The 19,225-nt window shown below is 38.0% G+C and overlaps 2 protein-coding genes across 2 annotated transcripts in view; one reads left to right on the top strand and one right to left on the bottom strand.

Moving 5' to 3' along the window:
* The window catches only part of SLC49A4 (solute carrier family 49 member 4), a 91,171-nt gene extending 82,321 nt beyond the window's left edge, over positions 1 to 8,850 (top strand). The window contains exon 9 of the mRNA XM_026707863.2: positions 553 to 8,850. Within this exon, the coding sequence (XP_026563648.1) occupies positions 553 to 668 (116 nt within the window). The 3' untranslated portion in view covers positions 669 to 8,850. The remainder of the gene's footprint in view (positions 1 to 552) is intronic.
* Positions 1 to 19,225, bottom strand: part of SEMA5B (semaphorin 5B) — a 601,210-nt gene that overhangs the window by 97,456 nt on the left and 484,529 nt on the right. The window lies entirely within an intron of this gene.

Below are 19,225 nucleotides of genomic sequence, written 5' to 3'. Positions count from 1 at the left end.
GTTTTAAAGAAAATACATTGTATTTTATATTTAGCCTGTGGAGATAGGATTGACCTTATCCACAATACTTTCAGGGTTTTTAGATCTATAAATGTGTAGAGAGAATTGGAGAAATAGAGAACTCAGTGGATGTTTCTTCACTTTTCATTGTTGCATTGCCCTTAGCTCAATGATAGAATTGTTGTTTTAAAATTTGGGTTCTGATTTGCAATTTTGTTTTTTTTTCAGAAACATAATTTTGTACACTTAATTTTTTGTGTTTCAAATATGATAGCTAATAGAAAAACTTCTCCCAGTCCTCCTTTCAGAAGTCACTAATGACATGATTTCTCCCAATATCTGTTGTTGATGAGACCAATTCCTTCTGGTAAAAATACTCATTTTGAGATGGTTAATTTTCACTTGAAGATTAGCTTTGAGGCTAAAATTGTTCCCCCATCCCCTCCGAAAGTATTGTGGAGTCTAGATTGTGAGCCTGATTTTAGAATTACTGCTTTATTAAAGTGAAGTACACTGTTACACAAATAACTAAACTATTTTTTTTTTCTATAGAATTTTCTTGGTTTAACTGGTGCCTCCCAGGTTCCTGCTTATTAAGCCTTCTACTCATCTTATGCTTCAGGGAATCCTATGACAGACTTTATCTGGATGTGATTGTCTCCATTTGAAAACCTAAAGCAAGGCAGTTGAAGAGGATGGAAAATAGTACTGGGTTTGACCTGTTTTCTTAGAAAACACATAGACTAAAGGTTACAGCATACATTCAAATTCACTGGGATTTTTTGATTGAATTTACAAACAAAAAGGGTTATTTTTAATTCCTAATACGGTATTTTATCATTTAGATTATTATGATGAGTCTTGTATTTGAATGGAATTAGAATATTTTTTAAAAAAATACCTATTCAGAAGAATGTGTGCTAGAAGAAATACGAACTGTGATATTTTATTTAATAAGCTGTTTGACTGCAAAAATGTGTGCCAACTAAAACTACTTATAACAAAAGTATCATAGCAATATCATCACAGCTAGGAACTAATGATGGGATTTTTATGGATAAAAGCCTCTTTTTAACTCTTTTTCTTTTTTAACTGTTTGATGTTTTAATGAGAATTCTGATAATCCCACATTTGACTTGCTTTGTAATAACATGTTATTTCTTCATTGTGGTATGTTCATACTAGTGCTTCCGTGATGCCAGATTTCCAACTTAGTTGTTAGGACTGAACAAATTGTTGTTCTCTCACTGTGAATCATCTTGTTTAAGAGGGAATTACACTAGGATTTTGGTTAAATACAAGATAAAAGCTTTTAACATCTCCCTAGTTTTTCTATTTAAAGCTATTTTTGCTTATTTAATCTAGAGATACCATTCTTTTATTTTCCTCTCCAAAAGACAGACAGACAGACAGGCACATACATACACATGGGGGTGGGGGACGGGGGGAAGAGAGACTTCTCACTAAATGGTTCTTGGCAATTGGTGCTATAAATTATTTGAAATTATTTAAATGTAATTGCCTTATAGCCTAATACAGACATTAAGGTGAGTGGATAGAATTGCAGTCATGGTATTGGTATTTCTGTTCTTAAGGACTTTTAATGTCTTATAAATATGGCTTGGTATTGAAGATTCTTACATGGTTTCCTAAGAATTTCTTTTATTTGTGTGTCCTTCCATTAGGAAGGAAGCCCTCTTCCCAAAATCGGTCAAAGCCAATGAAACAAAGATTACAGTTTTTCTATTGTAGGCTAGTCTTCTCAAACTTGTTTACAATGTAAAGGTTCTGCTTTTGTTTTTTAACAACTGTTTAGTAAAGAGACCTATTGGTGGTCTCAGTGGCCATAAGAATTGCAAGATCAAAATTGCAGAATACCCAGTTTCTGAAATTTAGCACAAGCTGGAAAATATAATTCTTTTGCTGCTCCTGCATCCTATATTAAGAGGGACATTTCTATTTGACTTGTTTCAAATCTTCTTTCATCTTCAATTAATTTTTTTAAGTCTCCTGTACACCAAATCTAAAACAAGTTATACATTGCTGAAGATAGCTTGTTTTTCTCAGTGTGGATTGTGACACACATAAAGGGATGTGTTGTGCTGTCCCCCAGATGACCATCATGTGGTCATTATGATTCAGAAATAGCACTTTTCTGTTTGTAATTTTTCCTATATATAAGTGAACTATTTCTTTAGATTAACTTTCACAAATGTTGAGTTATATGATGTCTTATTATAGAATGAGGCCACAGTACTTGATGGGCTAGAAAGAAGGTATTATGGCATGCTTTAATGACTTGGCTCTTGGTACAGTGGGCTACCATGGTACCTATGGAGGCTGTCAAGGGCCACATTAAAGGGTGAGCTGTGCTGGTTGTATGAGCTGAATCTTGAAAGCTCATGAAAGATAAAAGACTTTATAATATAATAATAAACAATAAAAAGTAAGCCATGCTTTGTAGTTCTTAGTGTATATCCCACATATTCGGGAAACAAGAAGGGTAAAATCAGGCTGCCAATAATAAACAAATTTTAATTTCTTAAAAACCTTTCAGACAAAAACAGCCAGTTTGGTCTAGGTAGGTTAAGGCACCAGGCTAGAAAGCAAGAGCTGTGAGTTTCAAGTTCCACCTTAGCCTACAAAGCCAGCTGGGTGCTCTTGGGCCAGTTACTTTCTCTCAGCCCAAGTCATTTCAGAAGGTTGTTGTTGTGGGGAAAACAGGAGGAGGAAGGTGTGTTGGATATGTTCACTGCCTTGAATTATTTGTAAAAATAGCAAAGGTGGGATATAGATAAATAAAATCAATAAGTAAATCGCTGTATCATTGTTATACAGGAGGGCTGTCAAACTCTCGGCCTGCGGGCTGGATGTGTCATGTGCTTGCCATGGCCACGCCTGGTTTAGCAAAGGAGAAAAAAGTCCCGATACATCACATGACATTGTCGTGATGACGTGAGTTTGACACCCCTGTTATACAGTAATAAGGGGCTGTGCAGAGTTTGCCTGATAGAGCAATGCCAAGAAGCCCCAAGTTGGATTATGGCTGTAGTAAAGCCATATACATCAAATGTATGATAGAAATAGCCCATGTTTTATTGTACACATAATCTTTCTGTCATTTGTTATGTTTCATTTTTGCTTATGTTCCGTTTGCTCCCTCGTATCAGATTAGAGCTCATGTATTAAATATTTTCTCATCAGCATTCTCTGCCATTTCTGTTACTGGAGCTTCAGGGAAAGACACTTTAGCACTACAGTCGGGGATCTCTCCGCAGGAGGTCAGGGAAATTCAAACTTGAAATATTTCACATTATTAAGCAGTAGCTGACAGTTTGCGATAGCTTTATGCCGCTGTTCCACAAGTTTTTGACTAGCTTGTCTGTAATTGTTACTGAATAACCCTGCCTGCCCGTCCTGTCTAATTTCAGAACATCTGCAAATGGAGCAACTTTAAGCACAATTCTAAATGATTCTATAAAATTAATTTTTAAAACACCCTGCATCATTTGACAAGTTAGCCCTGAATTCTCAAATTCCCAGGGCTGTTCCAGTAATAATTCTCCCCCAAACTTATAATTTGCATAGATCAGCAGCAATATGGAATACTGAGTAACATCACTCTACTTTTGTGTATAAATGTAGTCTTGCATAATATCTGTGTTACTAAACAACCTGGCTCATCCTTTCAGAAATATTCCCTTACCAAATTCAACGGAGACAGAACTTCTAATGTTCTGTCTTCACTGGAAAAAATGGCATCCATTCAGAGATGTATCTTCCTTGAAAATAGCCCCCAAGTTGAGCTGTATGGCACCAACATCAACACAGGAAATGTTTTATGACATTTTGTATTATGTAATAAACTGTTTTATGTTTATGTCATAAAATGTTTTATACAATTTGCCAAATTTCAATTCCTATGAAGATGGCCAATAAGCCCAGGGAGACTTGTCTCTCTCTGAATTGGGTTTTTTCCCCAGTTTAAGAACAAAAGGAACAGGCATTCCTTTAGTTTATATGCACCGTTTTACCCAGTTTAAAATGAAAGTGATTAGAATTTTAGCAGCATACAGATTAATAAGGCTGGAAAGTTACTAACTCAGTTCAGTGTATGTAGAAATCAGCATGAGATTATGCTGTAACATAAGTAGGATTACGTTTACAATGTTTCATGTGCCACTCTAGGATCAGTTTTTCCATACATAATTAATCAATATATGACTAATTGGGGAATTTCAAGTACTGTTGAATTCCATCTGCACTTGTGACAATTTTGTTAGCATTAAAATAAATCAATAAAGGAGAAAGTACTTCTTTTGAATATGGTTTTTGTTGTTGTTTTGTTGTTACGATTACCGTAGCTTGTTGCAGGAGACAACCTGCATATTGAAAGGATGAGTTAGTCATAGTGAAGAATTTAACAATACTTTACTTAATGTGAACTGTTTCACGTTGCTTCATAGTGCAATATGTTTGCTGAGAGGTAAAGCTCATTGTATTTATTGAACTTTGTTACTACCTAATTTATTATTTTAGCTTTAATGTATCCTAATGAAATTAGTAGGATTTGAAAAATGCATAATTTTTATTGGAATCTCTGCAAGCTTGCCATCATAGATATGTGTGATTTCTACATATAATAACATATTAGGACTATAAAACATTTTATACCAAGTTACATGCAAGCTACTCTTACACAGAGAATTCTTGGACTTAAAAAAAGAAAGAAAAGAAAATAGTCACTAGAGACAGGGGAAGGAATGCTAAACTTTTCCATGCTTTTATTCTGTCTGTTAAATTCTGCTATTTTCCTCCATGATTTCTAAAAAGAAAGAAAAGAAAAGTGGGTGAAGAATTAAGCATTTTTAGTCTTCCTGTTTTTCATATTGAAATTCTTTTCTTTGTAAAAGAAAATTGTTGCATAGGAGACCCTGGTACCGTGCAGTCTGTTCTGGCTTATGTAATATGTTACTTAGAAAGTGTGTTAAAAAGCTTCTATCATTTTTATCTTGAACTCTATTTTAAAATGAGCTTAAGAATTAGACTTACGAAACACAAAGAAAAAGATGTCTTAGGTATAAAAGTGGTGCAATTCACAGCAAAAGAATTATTAGCACCCTTGTTCACGATTCTCAATTATTTCTGAATAGAATCTTCAATTCAGTGAAGGGAAGCTACCAATATGCCCTTAGGATTCAGCTTGGCATTTTCTTATGATGTGTGTAAATTAAACTGTACTGCTATTTGATGCGTTAGAAACATAACATTGTCTAGGATAATGTGATTATCTCTTGTTGATCTGTTATATAGTGCATGTATCTTCTTTTCAACAAATTGGCCCGCCTTATATTCAAAAAATGCAGTATTGTGAAAAGGCATAATGTAAAGAACGCTAAACAGTCTGCAGACAAATCGCTCTTACTAATTGAATTTGCATGAGAAAATTTTTGTGTGTGTGTCTTACTAAAAATGGAACGAAATACATATTAGTTGAAGTTAAGAAATATCTTAACCATTTTCTCTAAATTGTCTGTAAAGACTTCCTATGGTTGCAGTTTTGATTTATTCATTATCTTGATTGATAATGACATGGAGAACTATTTTTAATTTCTAATTTGCCGGCAGGGCAGAAATTGTTTTTTGTGATATAATTACATATACAACAGACATCTTATTTTATTTTCCAGCAGTAGTGTGAAAAATTCTCATATTTCATATATAGTAAGGGGTAGAAGAATCACTATAAACTATTAAATAGACATAGAATTTTTTCTCTCATGCAAATTCAATTAGAAAAGCTAAGAAGTAGCTAAGTCCCCTGATCTTGGCCTAATGCCATTCATTTCCATATAACTTCTAAAGGGAAATACAGATAATAGTCTTACTTATGGCTGGATACATTTGAAGTTAGAATGAACCTCCCCTAAACTACTTATGGTCTAGTTTTGAAATTCTAATGGCTGCTCATCTGCCCACTTCCCCTAATTGTATGATCACATTTGGGGGGCTTGGCAACTAGCATGCATTTATGGCCATTTGCAGTTGTCCCGTGGTCATGTGAGACCCTGATTTTCAGCATTTTTTCCCTAGAAACCAGCATTTACTTCTGCTTTCTGGGAAAAATATGCGCATTAGGTTGGTTAACAACCGCCATAAAAAAAGGACGTAAAATTGGACACAGTCATGTGATCTATTTGACTACTGCCATGACTTACGGCCATAATTCCAGGTTCAATTACAGCCATAAGTTGAGAACTATCTGTATCTCAGTGGACTGTATCTCATCTCTGCCTTTATTAGAGAGATATAAACTTTTATAAGTGAGATTTCATTCTCTGCTACATTTCTTCTGAATAAAACAAGTAGAAAAAATTAGAATTAGATTAGACAAGAATTAGACAAGAATATTGACTCTCAGTTTAATTCTATCTAGATTCTCTGACTACATGCATTATCAGCCAATAGGCATTTCTTTTTTTATTGCTTCTAATATTTGAGATATTGATTAGTTCGATATCAGAATAAATAAAAGAACTTAATTCCAAGCATGTATATTTATTATTGACGTAACAGAAGTCTCAGGAATATATATTAATAGATTATATATAGCTTTCATGCAAAAAATTTTTTGACTTAAACAAACCTGTTTTCTGTCAATAGCCAGTGATTTCCATCCTTGCATTGTAAATTGACAAAATAAATGAGCAGCAAAGTATTTTTACATGCAGGAAAAAAATTGTAATCATATGACTTCATTGTACATACAAAAATGTAAAGGACTTAAAATATTTATGAGCACTAAAGATGGGGAGATTTATCTTTGTACAAATGTTTTATATGTGGAGAGAATAAGTTTCTTCCAGGATGAGTACTACAGGAGTCCTTGTTTGGTGACTTCCTCATTTAGAGGCAGTTTGCAAATAAGGATGATGAAAAAAAATAAATTTGCTATCGATCTTTGCATTTACAGCCTTCATAGATCTTTAACGTAAGATTTGTGTAAGTAAGATCGTTAGCACAGTTACGGTTTTGCTTAGCTACCACTTTGCTTAACAACCAAGTTGCTGATCCCAATTGGGGTCCCTGAACAAGGACTATCTATACTACACATTTTAAAATATATGTTTTTTTTCCTGAATAAATCATTTTCTGGTGTGCATTTATTCAGCTGCTCGATAGTAAGAAATGCATTGTACCCAACACCCAATTCAGCCTTCATATTATGAACAAATTATGCCCATTATTACATCTGTACAATGAATTTGATTGGTTAGCTTGTTTTTAAAGCACCTGCTGGGGGTGGGATCTGTGACTGGTGGGTGTTGTTTCACAGTCCAAGCCCTGCCCTTTTGGTACATCTGTCTGTATATGGATACAAAAGGGAACGGTGGGTGGATGCCGTGCCCTCAATCTTGCAGATTTTGGCACAAATACACACAAAGCACATTGAGCCTGTAGCAATGTGCAGAGCCTGTGATACATGGTAAGGAAAAAAGGATGGCATGATTCCCAAAACTTGGTTGAGAAAATAAGAAATCTGGCCCATTACCAGCTGTCCTGGTGTTGTGAAGAAATCTGTGTTACCTGACCTGAAAACATGGTCAAATGTGTAATCTCTGAGTAAAAAAATAATCTGCTACAACTAATTGTAGTCCAATAACTTAACTCATTTTCATTTTACATAATCTGCTCCATTCTGTATGATTTCCTCCACTAAGCAGGAAACCATATAAAGGGGTATCAAGGGCCTCCTTCCCTTCTTGGAAAGGAAATTTTATTTTGTTCTTTTCCTGACATTGGAAATATACTTTTTCTTGTTAATATATTCTCAAGCGTGTTTTGCTTTATTAAGCTAGAACTGTCTTTCGTGTCATTTGGTGGCTTGGCATTGCAGAGTACCTTTGAGAATGTTAAATTTCTACAGTTTTGGATATCCATCTGTCATCTTAAGTTTAATTTTTATTCTCTGTTAAATGTGCACTGCTTGTTCTGACATACCTACCATCCACTAAATAATGGAAAGGTTTTCATAAATAACTTCATCTTTTTATAAGATCAAAAATTTACACCTTTATTATTATTTTTTACTAGATACCTACAAAATGCTTTGGTGTAGACCTAAGTTAATTCTAATACATTTAAAGCTAATCTCAATGCTTTATTACTTTAACATTTAACAATCCCTTTTCCAATCCCTTTTCACTTATTTCTGCCATTTAAAAAAAAAAATTAAATACTTCATAAACGTGTGTATAAGCTCACCTGTTCTGCATGTTCTTCTATGTGCAATATTTCTAACTCTGTTTTTGAGAAATGTTTTACATGTTGTTTTAATTACCTTGCTTGGTTTATTTTAACAAAGTCTGGTGGCGTGAATATATGAAAACTAAAATGCCAATTCTTTTTTTGGCGGTGGGAGGTTAAATTAAACTTGATATTGTTAAAGGAAGTGAGAACTATTAAATTAGCATTTGTAATAATTTACTTTTTGTAATTTTGTAAAAAAAAATGATACTTTTATTTTAAGGTTCTACTTTTGTATGTAATATACTGACATGTGGCACAATCTGTCAGAAGCACATCCTGCTTTTATCTCATTGAAATTTGGGAAAAAGCCCTACCTCCTTCATCTTTTTTTTTTTTTGAACTTTAGCAGGATAGAGTTCTCATATGTTGTGCCTAAAATGCCTATTATTTTATAAAGAGAAGTTATTTAAAACCACTGTCTAATATACTATAAAAATAAATTTTCCTGTATTAGAGCTATCTTAATGCAAGAATCTTATTGTTAAATGTTGTGTTTTAATATGTGTAATACTTGATATACATTAAAAGATGTTAATTATGGCCTGTGAATCATTTTTCCTGTCAAGTACAAAATCATATCCTAGAATTTATTATTCATTAATATGTGGAAGTATCAGCAAGTATTGTGGGCCCAATTGGCAAAAGAAAGCTCAAGACCATATTGTTGGAAACATGCAGAAGAGGCCTTCATCCTGCAATGGGTAGACAATGGCTAAAATGAGGAGAAGGAAGAGGAGGAATATTGTAGCTGATAGTTTTATTTAAGCTGGATATACCTGGTTTTACTCATCCAACATGTCAATCACATTTTTTTAAAAGAAACATGTAAAACAGATTAAATTTAAGACCAGTCTAAAACAGGGAACATCTTCCAGGTCACCATGCAAATCTTGGTAACTGCCATGGCCATAAAATATTTTGTAGAGTCGTTTCCCCACCCCCACCCCCACGTATGAATTTCATGAATTGCTTTTTCAGAACAACATACTATGGATACTCTGTCTTTCAACAGGAGGTAATGTTGTGGTTCGGTGCAGACGGCAAAGGTATTGGACAGTGGGGGGAAAAGGGGACCAGTCAGGGAGTCTGGAGAGGACTTGGATGAGGGTCCTGCATCCAATGCAAGGATGGGGCCAGGACCATCTGGGAGTGGGGTGCTGCCTTTGGAGCTGGCAGCAGTGAGGCAGAGGACTCTGGGGAGCCTTTTCCCAATGCTCATATGCACAGAGCTGCTAGAAGGTGAGAGCAGCTGAAGCAGAGGGGGCAACTCGGGAGTAAGGCTGGGAGGTGATTGCCCCTCCCACCTCAATGACGAAAAACTTTGCAGGAAGTAAAGCAGTTCAGTAATTTCTGAGTGCTTCTTGAAGCTCTGTACTCTGGTCTTGTTCAACGTTGCAAGGAATCTTTTAAAAATGAATTATTTTTTCAATAAAGTCTTTGTAAGCAGATCACTTCATCCTGGGGTTATTCGCTTTCTTCCTAAACAGCTATCTATTCCAAACTGTTTAGCAAAGTTATGTTCTAAATGTGTTAATCATTTCGTGTGAATCAATCATTAGACATCCCAACTTTTGGTTTATCAAATCTCTGGGTCAAATTTGGCATTTTTTGTTTCCAGTTGTTCCAACAGAGATTGGTATTTTTTCTCAAGACGGGTACCACATTTTTTTTTTTATACAATGGCCCAAAATCTCAGGTATAACTTTTATGAATCCAGTCTTATAATCTTGTGTAGAAGTCCTGCAAGATTTTATACCTCTTGCTTATGACTTTGTGAGAAATCTTACAAATTTTGGTAACTTCATGAGAATGCTGCCATTTCTGTCTTTAATTTCTATTGGCCTTGCACAGACATCATCTGGGGTTTTTTGGTAAATATGTTGGTGCCAGCAAGATTTGTGGTTAAGTCCTGTACTACAAGATTTGCTATAGAGTCTTCAACCTTCAGCCTTGTATGTTGAAGAATTGGAGGGGGTGGGGAAAGATCTGCAAGAATTTCCTCTTACTAGTCATTGTTACGATGAACCCTCTTCCAGAAATTCCACTCTCACTAAGTTATTTTCAGGGAGAGAAATGACTATGAAAGTATGTTGACATTCCCAGTTCCAACAGTTTTCTTCTGATCTGGAGGTCTCAAAAATTCATCAATGATTGGGCTTGTAATATGATGTATGTAGCCAGGCTTATTTGCTGTTCAGGCAAGAAAGTATAATTGATATTTGGAATAGTAGGAAATCAGATACACTATATGTTCATATACTAGAGAAATCTTCTCCAATTTCAAGAGATATTGCCGTATTGGCCAAAGGTGCTACTAAAATTAATAAAAGATCATGCGGTTCAATTTACTACAGCGACTGTTACATGATTAAATGAAACAGAACTACACTGCTCAAAAAAATAAAGGGGACACAAAAATAAGACATCCTAGATCTGAATGCATGAAATATTCTTATGAAATACTTTGTTCATTACATAGTTGAATGTGCTGACAACAAAATCACAAAAAAATTATCAATGGAAATCAAATTTAGCAACCCATGGAGGTCTGGATTTGGAGTTACACTCAAAATTTAAGTGGGAAAAAACACTATAGGCTGATCCAACTTTGATGTAATGTCCTTAAAACAAGTCAAAATGAGGCTCAGTAGTGTGTGTGGCCTCCACGTGCCTGTATGACCTCCCTACAACTCCTGTGCATGCTCCTGATGAGGTGGCGGATGGTCTCCTGAGGGATCTCCTCCCACACCTGGACTAAAGCCACCCCCAACTCCTGGACAGTCTGTGATGCAACGTGGCATTGGTGGATGGAGTGAGACATGATGTCCCAGATGTGCTCAATTGGATTCTGATCTGGGGAACGGGCGGGCCAGTCCATAGCATCAATGCCTTCATCTTGCAGGAACTGCTGACACACTCCAGCCACATGAGGTCTAGCATTGTCTTGCATTAGGAGGAACCCAGGGCCAACCACGCCAGCATATGGTCTCAAAGGGGTCTGAGGATCTCATCTCGGTACCTAATGGCAGTCAGACTACCTCTGGCGAGCACATGGAGGGCTGTGCGGCCCCCTAAAGAAATGCCACCCCACACCATTACTGACCCACTGCCAAACCGGTCATGCTAGAGGATGTTGCTGACAGCAAAATGTTCTCCACGGCATCTCCAGACCCTGTCACATCTGTCACGTGCTCAGTGTGAACCTACTTTCATCTGTAAAGAGCACAGGGCGCCAGTGGCGAATTTGCCAATCTTGGTGTTCTCTGGCAAATGCCAAACATCCTGCACAGTGTTGGGCTGTAAGCACAACCCCCACCTGTGGATGTCGGGCCCTCATACCACCCTCATGGAGCCTGTTTCTGACCATTTGAGCAGCCACATGCACATTTGTGGCCCGTTGGAGGTCATTTTGCAGGGCTCTGGCAGTGCTCCTCCTGTCTCTCCTTGCACAAAGGTGGAGGTAGAGGTCCTGATGCTGGGTTGTTGCCCTCCTACGGCCTCCTCCACGTCTCCTAATGTACTGGCCTGTTTCCTGGTAGCGCCTCCATGCTCTGGACACTACGCTGACAGACACAGCAAACCTTCTTACCACAGCTCACATTGATGTGCCATCCTGGATGAGCTGCACTACCTGAGCCACTTGTGTGGGTTGTAGACTCTGTCTCATGCTACCACTAGAGTGACAGCACTGCCAGTATTCAAAAATGACCAAACCATCAGCCAGAAAGCATAGGAACTGAGAAGTGGTCTGTGGTCACCACCTGCAGAACCACTCCTTTATTGGGGATGTCTTGCTAACTGCCTGTGCTTTCCACCTGTTGTCTATTCCATTTGCACAGCTGCATGTGAAATTGATTGTCAATCAGTGTTGCTACCTAAGTGGACAATTTGATTTCACAGAAGTGTGGTTGACTTGGAGTTACATTGTGTAGTTTAAGTGTTCCCTTTATTTTTTTGAGCAGTGTATAAAGTTGCACAGGATTTATCTGAATGCAAAATGATTTGGGAACTCCTATCCAGGAAATACTGATGCAACAGAGGGGGAAAAAAGACAACAACATGGGAATGGTCATAAAATAATTTTTCTCCATTCATATAGTCTCTTGAATATATTTTAATATATAAAATACAGCTCTGAAATCTTGTACAAGAGATCTATCATGGTGACAGAGGTCCAGTGGTGGTATTCAAATAAAGTTGCCACCGGTTCGGTGGGCGTGGCTTGGTAGGTGCGCTTTGCACATGTGTACACACTTTGCATGCATGCATGCACCAAACATCCACTTTGTGCAGGTTCAGAGGTGTTCTAAGTCACCTCCTGCAAGCCTGCACGATGCCAGTCGCTCCAGCAGCTGCCGTGCGGCACTATTCTGCGCCGCACAAAGCAGCTGCACTTTGAATTCTGGCCATAAAAGTGAGTGTGGGATCCCAGGCAGGTGGGTGGGTCAAACACAGAGCAACTGAGAGAACTGGTTCTGTCTCCGCTGCTCACCGCTGCTACCGGCTCTCCAGAACAGGGCAGAACCAGTCGAATACCACCACTGCAGAGGTCTGACTTGAGACAAAGTTTCTGAGATATTTTTCTTAGTCCTCTTATCTGATTATTTAAAATGTCTTAGACTGAAGTATAAGTGTAGAGAAGTTCCTTCACAGCACAGAATTTTAAATATATATTATGCAGAATGTTTTTAAAGTTCTCAGGAAACTTATGGCTGAAATACAATGCAAATTAGTGCACTTTAGATCATAGATGAGTTATCACTAGGTTCATAGCTGGATGTTAATTAGTATATTGGTACATCCTGATTAAGAACTTAATTCTTAGAAATTGGGCAGGAAAGGGTTAATCATTCCAGTGAGAGAAATCTTAACTCAATTTTTTCCTGAACTGATGCCCCTCAGTTGCTTTGAACTGTAATGGGCTGCATTTAAAAACAAGAAATGTTTCTTAATACACTTGCAAATATGAAATCTCAAAATGATATCTTGTAATAGACCAGGAATGAGGTATTATGTATGCAGGTGTAGCTGAGCTTGAATTATTAGAAAGCCAATTTATTTATTTTTATTATATTATGGTATAATTTTTTAGTACAAGACCATGATATAAATCATCAGATGGTGGAATGTAAACTAATGTGTCCCTGAGCATTGTCATTTTCCATGGTCTTTAGTTTTATTAATAAATGAGAGTTAACATTTTGCCAATAAAAACACTCTCAATGAATATGGATCTTTTTTTTCTAGTAATATGAAGCAATGATGAAAAGTCAGGTCCATTGGGACTAATCTTTCAGCCTGTAAATTTGAGTCATGTAGCTTTGGGTTTTGGAAAGCATCATTAAAAATTCAAGTCCTTTGATTTTGTTACAACAGTGAAAAATGCAAAGCCGAGACAGAGAAGCCAGGAAACCAGCCTTGTTTAAAATTCTAATTCATCAAACTTCAAAATGTTTGTCCTAGCTTTAATATTCTATAGGTGAAGGTGACCCACCCAATACATTGTTTCTTAATTTACCAAGTTTTCTATTAAAACCTAGCCAATGGTCTGATAATATCAAATTGCATCATTGTCAGGTGGTTCCAAAATAGCTTAACCTTCATTTTATTATTTTTATTTGTTAATTTATTTAAATTTGTTATTTCTGCCTACTCAGTAGACTCTGGGAGGCTTACATAAATAAGCAGTTAAAACAGTTAAAGCAAAATGGACAGCATTCTTGATTAAAAACAACTATAAACCATAAAATTTCGAAGGGGCCTCACAACATATATTAACCCCAAGTCTGGTAACTGAGCCAGGTTTTAAGGGCTTTCTGAAATCCCAGAAGAATGGACACCATTTGTATCATAGGGAGTGTGTGTTGTTGTTCTAGAAGGTGGGGTCAGCAACAAAGAAGGATCCTTCCTTGGTTTTACCAGGTCATAATCTGAGGAAACATGGAGTGCACCTATGCTACCTGAAAGTATCAGGCAGGCAGAAAAAATGGGAGCTAGGTGGCTTCTCTTGTGTCCATGTCCAATGCCATGAAGGACTTTATAGATGTCACAGTATATGTTTTATTATTTACATATAATATTATAACTGGCCTCTTGAATTGTACCGAGAAGCCAACTGGCAACCAATGCAGCTCACAAAGCACTAGTGACACTTGGGCTTAAAGAAAAGTGACAGAGATTGCTTATGCTGCTGCATTTTGAACCAGATGTAGTTTCTAGATCAGGGGTGTCAAACTCACGACATGGCGGCATCACATGATGTATTGGGACTTTTCCCCCCTTTGCTAAACTGGCCATGGCTGTGGCCAACCCATGACACATCTAGCGTGCAGTCTGAGGGTTTGGCAGCCCTGTTCTAGATGATCTTCAAAAGTAGCACAATAGACTAATTATGACTGACTATAAAGGCCTACTAGTAGATGAAAGGGTATAACTGACTTCAAATGCTTCTTGCTCAACATTGAGAGACACAGCTCATAACAATCTGGTTTTTATAGATGATAGAAACTCCACACATGTTGTTAAGTTCACTTTAGTTTTTTACATTTCTGTTGTCAGTATTTAGAAGTCAGGATTTAAGGAAGTGAGAAGATATCAGAATTTAACATCACAATACATTAATGCTGAAATAATGAATAAGCCTTGATACTTTATTTCTTTCTACAACCAATTTATTTTATGGAAGTACATCTTGTCAGCAGGGGAACATTGAAATAAATTGATTGCCTCGGTTTAAATGTGACAGGAATTGGAGGAATCCAGGTGTGCATGTCGAAACTGAGTAAATGCATTTCAGGGTATATAACTACAAGTTATTGGGCCATCATGATAATGTATCTGTGAATAAAGATTCTCAATGCCATAAATGGGGGGAGGGGAAGACAATTGAATTCCATGTTTACAAGACCTGGTGCTAAACAAAGACTAACGTGTTGGGCATAGGTTGAGAAGATCTGGTCAGCAGTGGAGATTGTGAAGTTGAGTATGGAGATTAAATTTTGGTGGACAAATAGCCAGAAAAGATACTTTTTCTCATCCTGTCACCTTTCCCACTGCTACACTTTGGCAAGCTCTAATCTTGAATGATGAAGACAACAGCCCTAGGGCTTGGCTTGCACTTAAATTCACTGAAGTAGATGATGAGCTCTTATAAGGAGCTGCAGGAAGATTTTTGATGGGAGAGTTTGTCCTATTTTCTGACTGGAAGAATCTATTCTTTGAGAATAAGGCATAATAATATATATTATTATTAATATATAATATTAATAAGGAATATATATATATATATATATGTGTGTGTGTGTGTGTGTGTGTGTATGGTATTCAGCTTTGTTCCGGTATTTTCCCACGTCATTATAGTTGTGCTTTTAAAGTTGTAGCAACGTTTCAGCAGAATCTCATCTGCCATCATCAGGCTTCTATATTGTGTTCATCTGTGAGTCAGACTTTTACAGTTGTTTTACAATAAAATCAGGCAGTACAATACAGAAGCCTGATGATGGCAGATGAGATTCTGCTGAAACATTGCTACAACTTTAAAAGCACAACTATAATGACGTGGGAAAATACCCGAACAAAACTGAATACCATACATACATACATACATACATACATACATACATACATACATACGGTATTCAGCTTTGTTCGGGTATTTTCCCTGATGATGGCAGATGAGATTCTGCCGAAACGTTGCTACAACTTTAAAAGCACAACTATAATGACGTGGGAAAATACCTGAACAAAGCTGAATACCATACATGGAAGTACCCGTGAAAACTTAAGAATATGAATATATATATATATATATGTAGATCTTTGGTTGTTCGGGTTTTCTCCCGCGTAAGATTTGAAGTATCTAGGCAACGTTTCGATGAAGTCTCATTCATCATCTTCAGGCTTCTGTCTCCAGCTCTGTGCTTCTCAGAGTAATGGAGATTGCAGCTGCTTCCTCCTTTTAACTGCCAGTGGGGGTGGAACTTGATTGGGTGGGGGCTTGGCTGTGTTCTGATTGGGTGGGGGTGTGTTCTCATTGGTAGGGGTTTGGCTGTGTTCTGATTGGTTGGGGGTTAGCCGTGTTCTGATTGGTTGGAGGCGTGTTCTGTTCAGGAGGGGCTTGGTTGTGCTCAGGTTAGTTTTAGTTGCTGGGGATTTGAGCTGGAGAGTTGTGATCTTGCTGTTTGGCTTCTAGTTCGTGGTCCTGCTGCATCTTCATAGTGGGTGTTGGTTTGCTTCATGTATGGCTCAGAGGGGTTTGAAGTGGGTAGTGATGCAGCTGCAGTGCAGCTTCTGGTCCATGGTCGTTTCTCATTTTCTGAATGGGTGGGAGTCTGTTTTCTACATGGAAGTGTGGTGGTGGCATCTTGTGTGGCTCTCATGGGTGTGGGTCCAGTGTCCTTCTTCATGTTAGGTACTGTCTGTTCATGAGGGCGGGTTTCCAAATGGCTGGAAGGCGGGAGGTGTCATCTCGTTTGTTCATGCTGTGTGGGCGTTTTTCTATCTCTATGGCTTCTCTGATTATTCTGCTGTTGAAGTGTTCGGTTTTGGCGATAGTTCTGGTATTTTTAAAATCAATTTCATGTCCTGTGGCTTTGAGGTGTTGGACCAGGGAAGAGGTCGTTTCTTCTTTTTGATTGAGTTCTTATGTTCTTCAATGCGTGCGCTTATTCTTCTGTTAGTTTGTCCAATGTATGTGTTAGGGCAGGCTGTGCAGGGATTTCGTATACTCCTTGGTTTTCTAATTCGATTTTGTCTTTGGGGTTTCTTAGGATGGTGGATATTTTTTTGTTTGTGCAGAATGCTGTTTTGATGTTGTGTTTTTGGAGGATCTTGCTAATTTTGTCTGTAGTGCCTTTTATATATGGGAGGAGGGCTTTTCCGTTTTCTTGTTCTCTGTCTTGGATTTTGGTTGGGGCTTCTTTTTGGATTAGGTGGGTAATCTTCTTTCTTTGGAATCCATTGGCTGTGAGTACGTTGGTGAGAGTGTGTAGTTCGGTTTTTGGTGTTGTTCATCGGCTAAGCATTTTGTTCTGGAGATGAGTGTCTTGGCTACGGAATTGATCTGTGCTGGGTGGTGGTGTGAGAGTGCATGTAGATAGCGGTTAGTATGTGTTTTCTTCTGGTAGATGGTGTGTCCTAGGGAGCCATCGGATCTTTTGTATACCAAGACATCTAGGAAGGGAAGTTGATTGTTGGCTTCTGTTTCCATGGTGAATTGTATTTTGGGGTGTAGACTGTTGAGGTATGTGAGGAAGTTGTTCAGTTTTTCTTTCCCGTGTGGCCAGATTATGAAGGTGTCATCTACGTATCTGAGCCAGAGTTTGGGTTTGTGGTCGTATTTTTCTAGAGCTTGTGTTTCAAAGTGTTCCATGTAGAGGTTTGCGATGATAGGTGAGAAGGGTGATCCCATGGGTGCTCCTTCTATTTGTTTGTATTTTTGTCCATTGTAGGTGAAGTATGTATTGGATAGGCAGTGGTTGGTTAGATCTAGGATGTGCTTGGGGGTTGTATTTGTTTTGGATGGCTGTCAAGGCTTCTTTTATTGGCACTTGGGTGAAGAGGATATGACATCGAAGCTTACTAGTAGGTCGCTAGGTTGTAAGTTTTGTTTCTTTATGATCTCGATGAATTGGAATGAGTTTCTTACGTGTGAGTTGATGGATTCTGCATAAGGTTGTAGTTGTTTGGCGAGAAATTTGGCTAGGTTTTGTAGAGGTGAGCCTATGGAGCTGACTATTGGTCTGAGTGGGGTTCCTTCTTTGTGTATTTTGGGAGACCATAAAGCTTGGGGCATCTGGATGATTTTTCTCTGGGTATGATTCGTTGCTGGATTTCTTCACTGATGGGGAGGCTTTTATTTTGGATTTGGTAGTTTTTCTAGGTATGTGGTGGGGTCTGTCTTTAGGGGTTTGTATGCGGGGTCTTGGAGTAGGTTGGTTAACTTGGTTTGGTAGTCAGATGTGTTCATAACCACTGTCGCATTGCCCTTGTCTGCTGGTAGAATTATTATGCTGGTGTCTTCTTTCAGGTTAAGTAGTGCAGTTTGTTCTTCTTTGGATAAGTTGCTTTTGGGTGGTTTGCTAGTGCAGAGGATGTTGGTGATTTCAAGTCTGATTTTGTTAGCATCATCAGGGTTGGTTTTGGTCAGGCTGGTTTCAACTCCGCATATGATGGTTTCTGTGGGGATGTGTTTGGGAGCGACAGCAAAGTTGAATCCTTTTGAAAGGACCTTGGTTTCAGCTTCAGTGAGGATCTTGTATGAGATGTTGTGCACTGTTTGTTTCATGTGTGGCTGTGGGGGGGAGGAGTTGGTTTCTGGCGTTGTTGTAGTTTCCTGAGTTTGTTGGTGTGTGTGTCTGTCTTGAGGGTGGTTTGTGTTTCGGCTCTCCAGACAGCGAGTTGTTTGGATTTGTCCCAAAGTAGAGGGTGAATCTTGTTGCTGAGTCTGAGGTGGAGTGTGAGGAGATCTTTGTTGATTTGGTCTAGGAGAAACCTTTTTGTGTGAAGTTCATTTCTAATTAGGGCCAGTTCTGTTCTTTTTAGGATGCGTTTGGTGGCTGCAGTGTTGGTGTGGAATTTCAATTGGAAGCTTGTGGGAATTAAATTTTGATCTCGGCAGTTGCATAAGAATGCAAGGTCACATAAAATGGAGGCTCTTTGGACTTCAAGTTTTTCATAAGTCCTGGTCAGATGGTGGGTTTCCTCCCCGTAGAGGTGCAGTATTTGTTTTCTGAGGTTCTCGCGGGTATTTGTATGTGGATCTTTGGTTGTTCGGGTTTTCTCCCGCGTAAGATTTGAAGTATCTAGGCAACGTTTCGATGAAGTCTCATTCATCATCTTCAGGCTTCTGTCTCCGGCTCTGTGCTTCTCAGAGTAATGTGAGATTGCAGCTGCTTCCTCCTTTTAACTGCCAGTG

Source organism: Pseudonaja textilis, chromosome 1 (genome assembly GCF_049901715.1).
Source record: "Pseudonaja textilis isolate UNSWEBS1 chromosome 1, rPseTex1.2, whole genome shotgun sequence".
Classification (NCBI taxonomy): domain Eukaryota; kingdom Metazoa; phylum Chordata; class Lepidosauria; order Squamata; family Elapidae; genus Pseudonaja; species Pseudonaja textilis.
The sequence above is the reverse complement of the archived record's forward strand: the minus strand, read 5'-3'. Positions and strand labels throughout refer to the sequence as shown.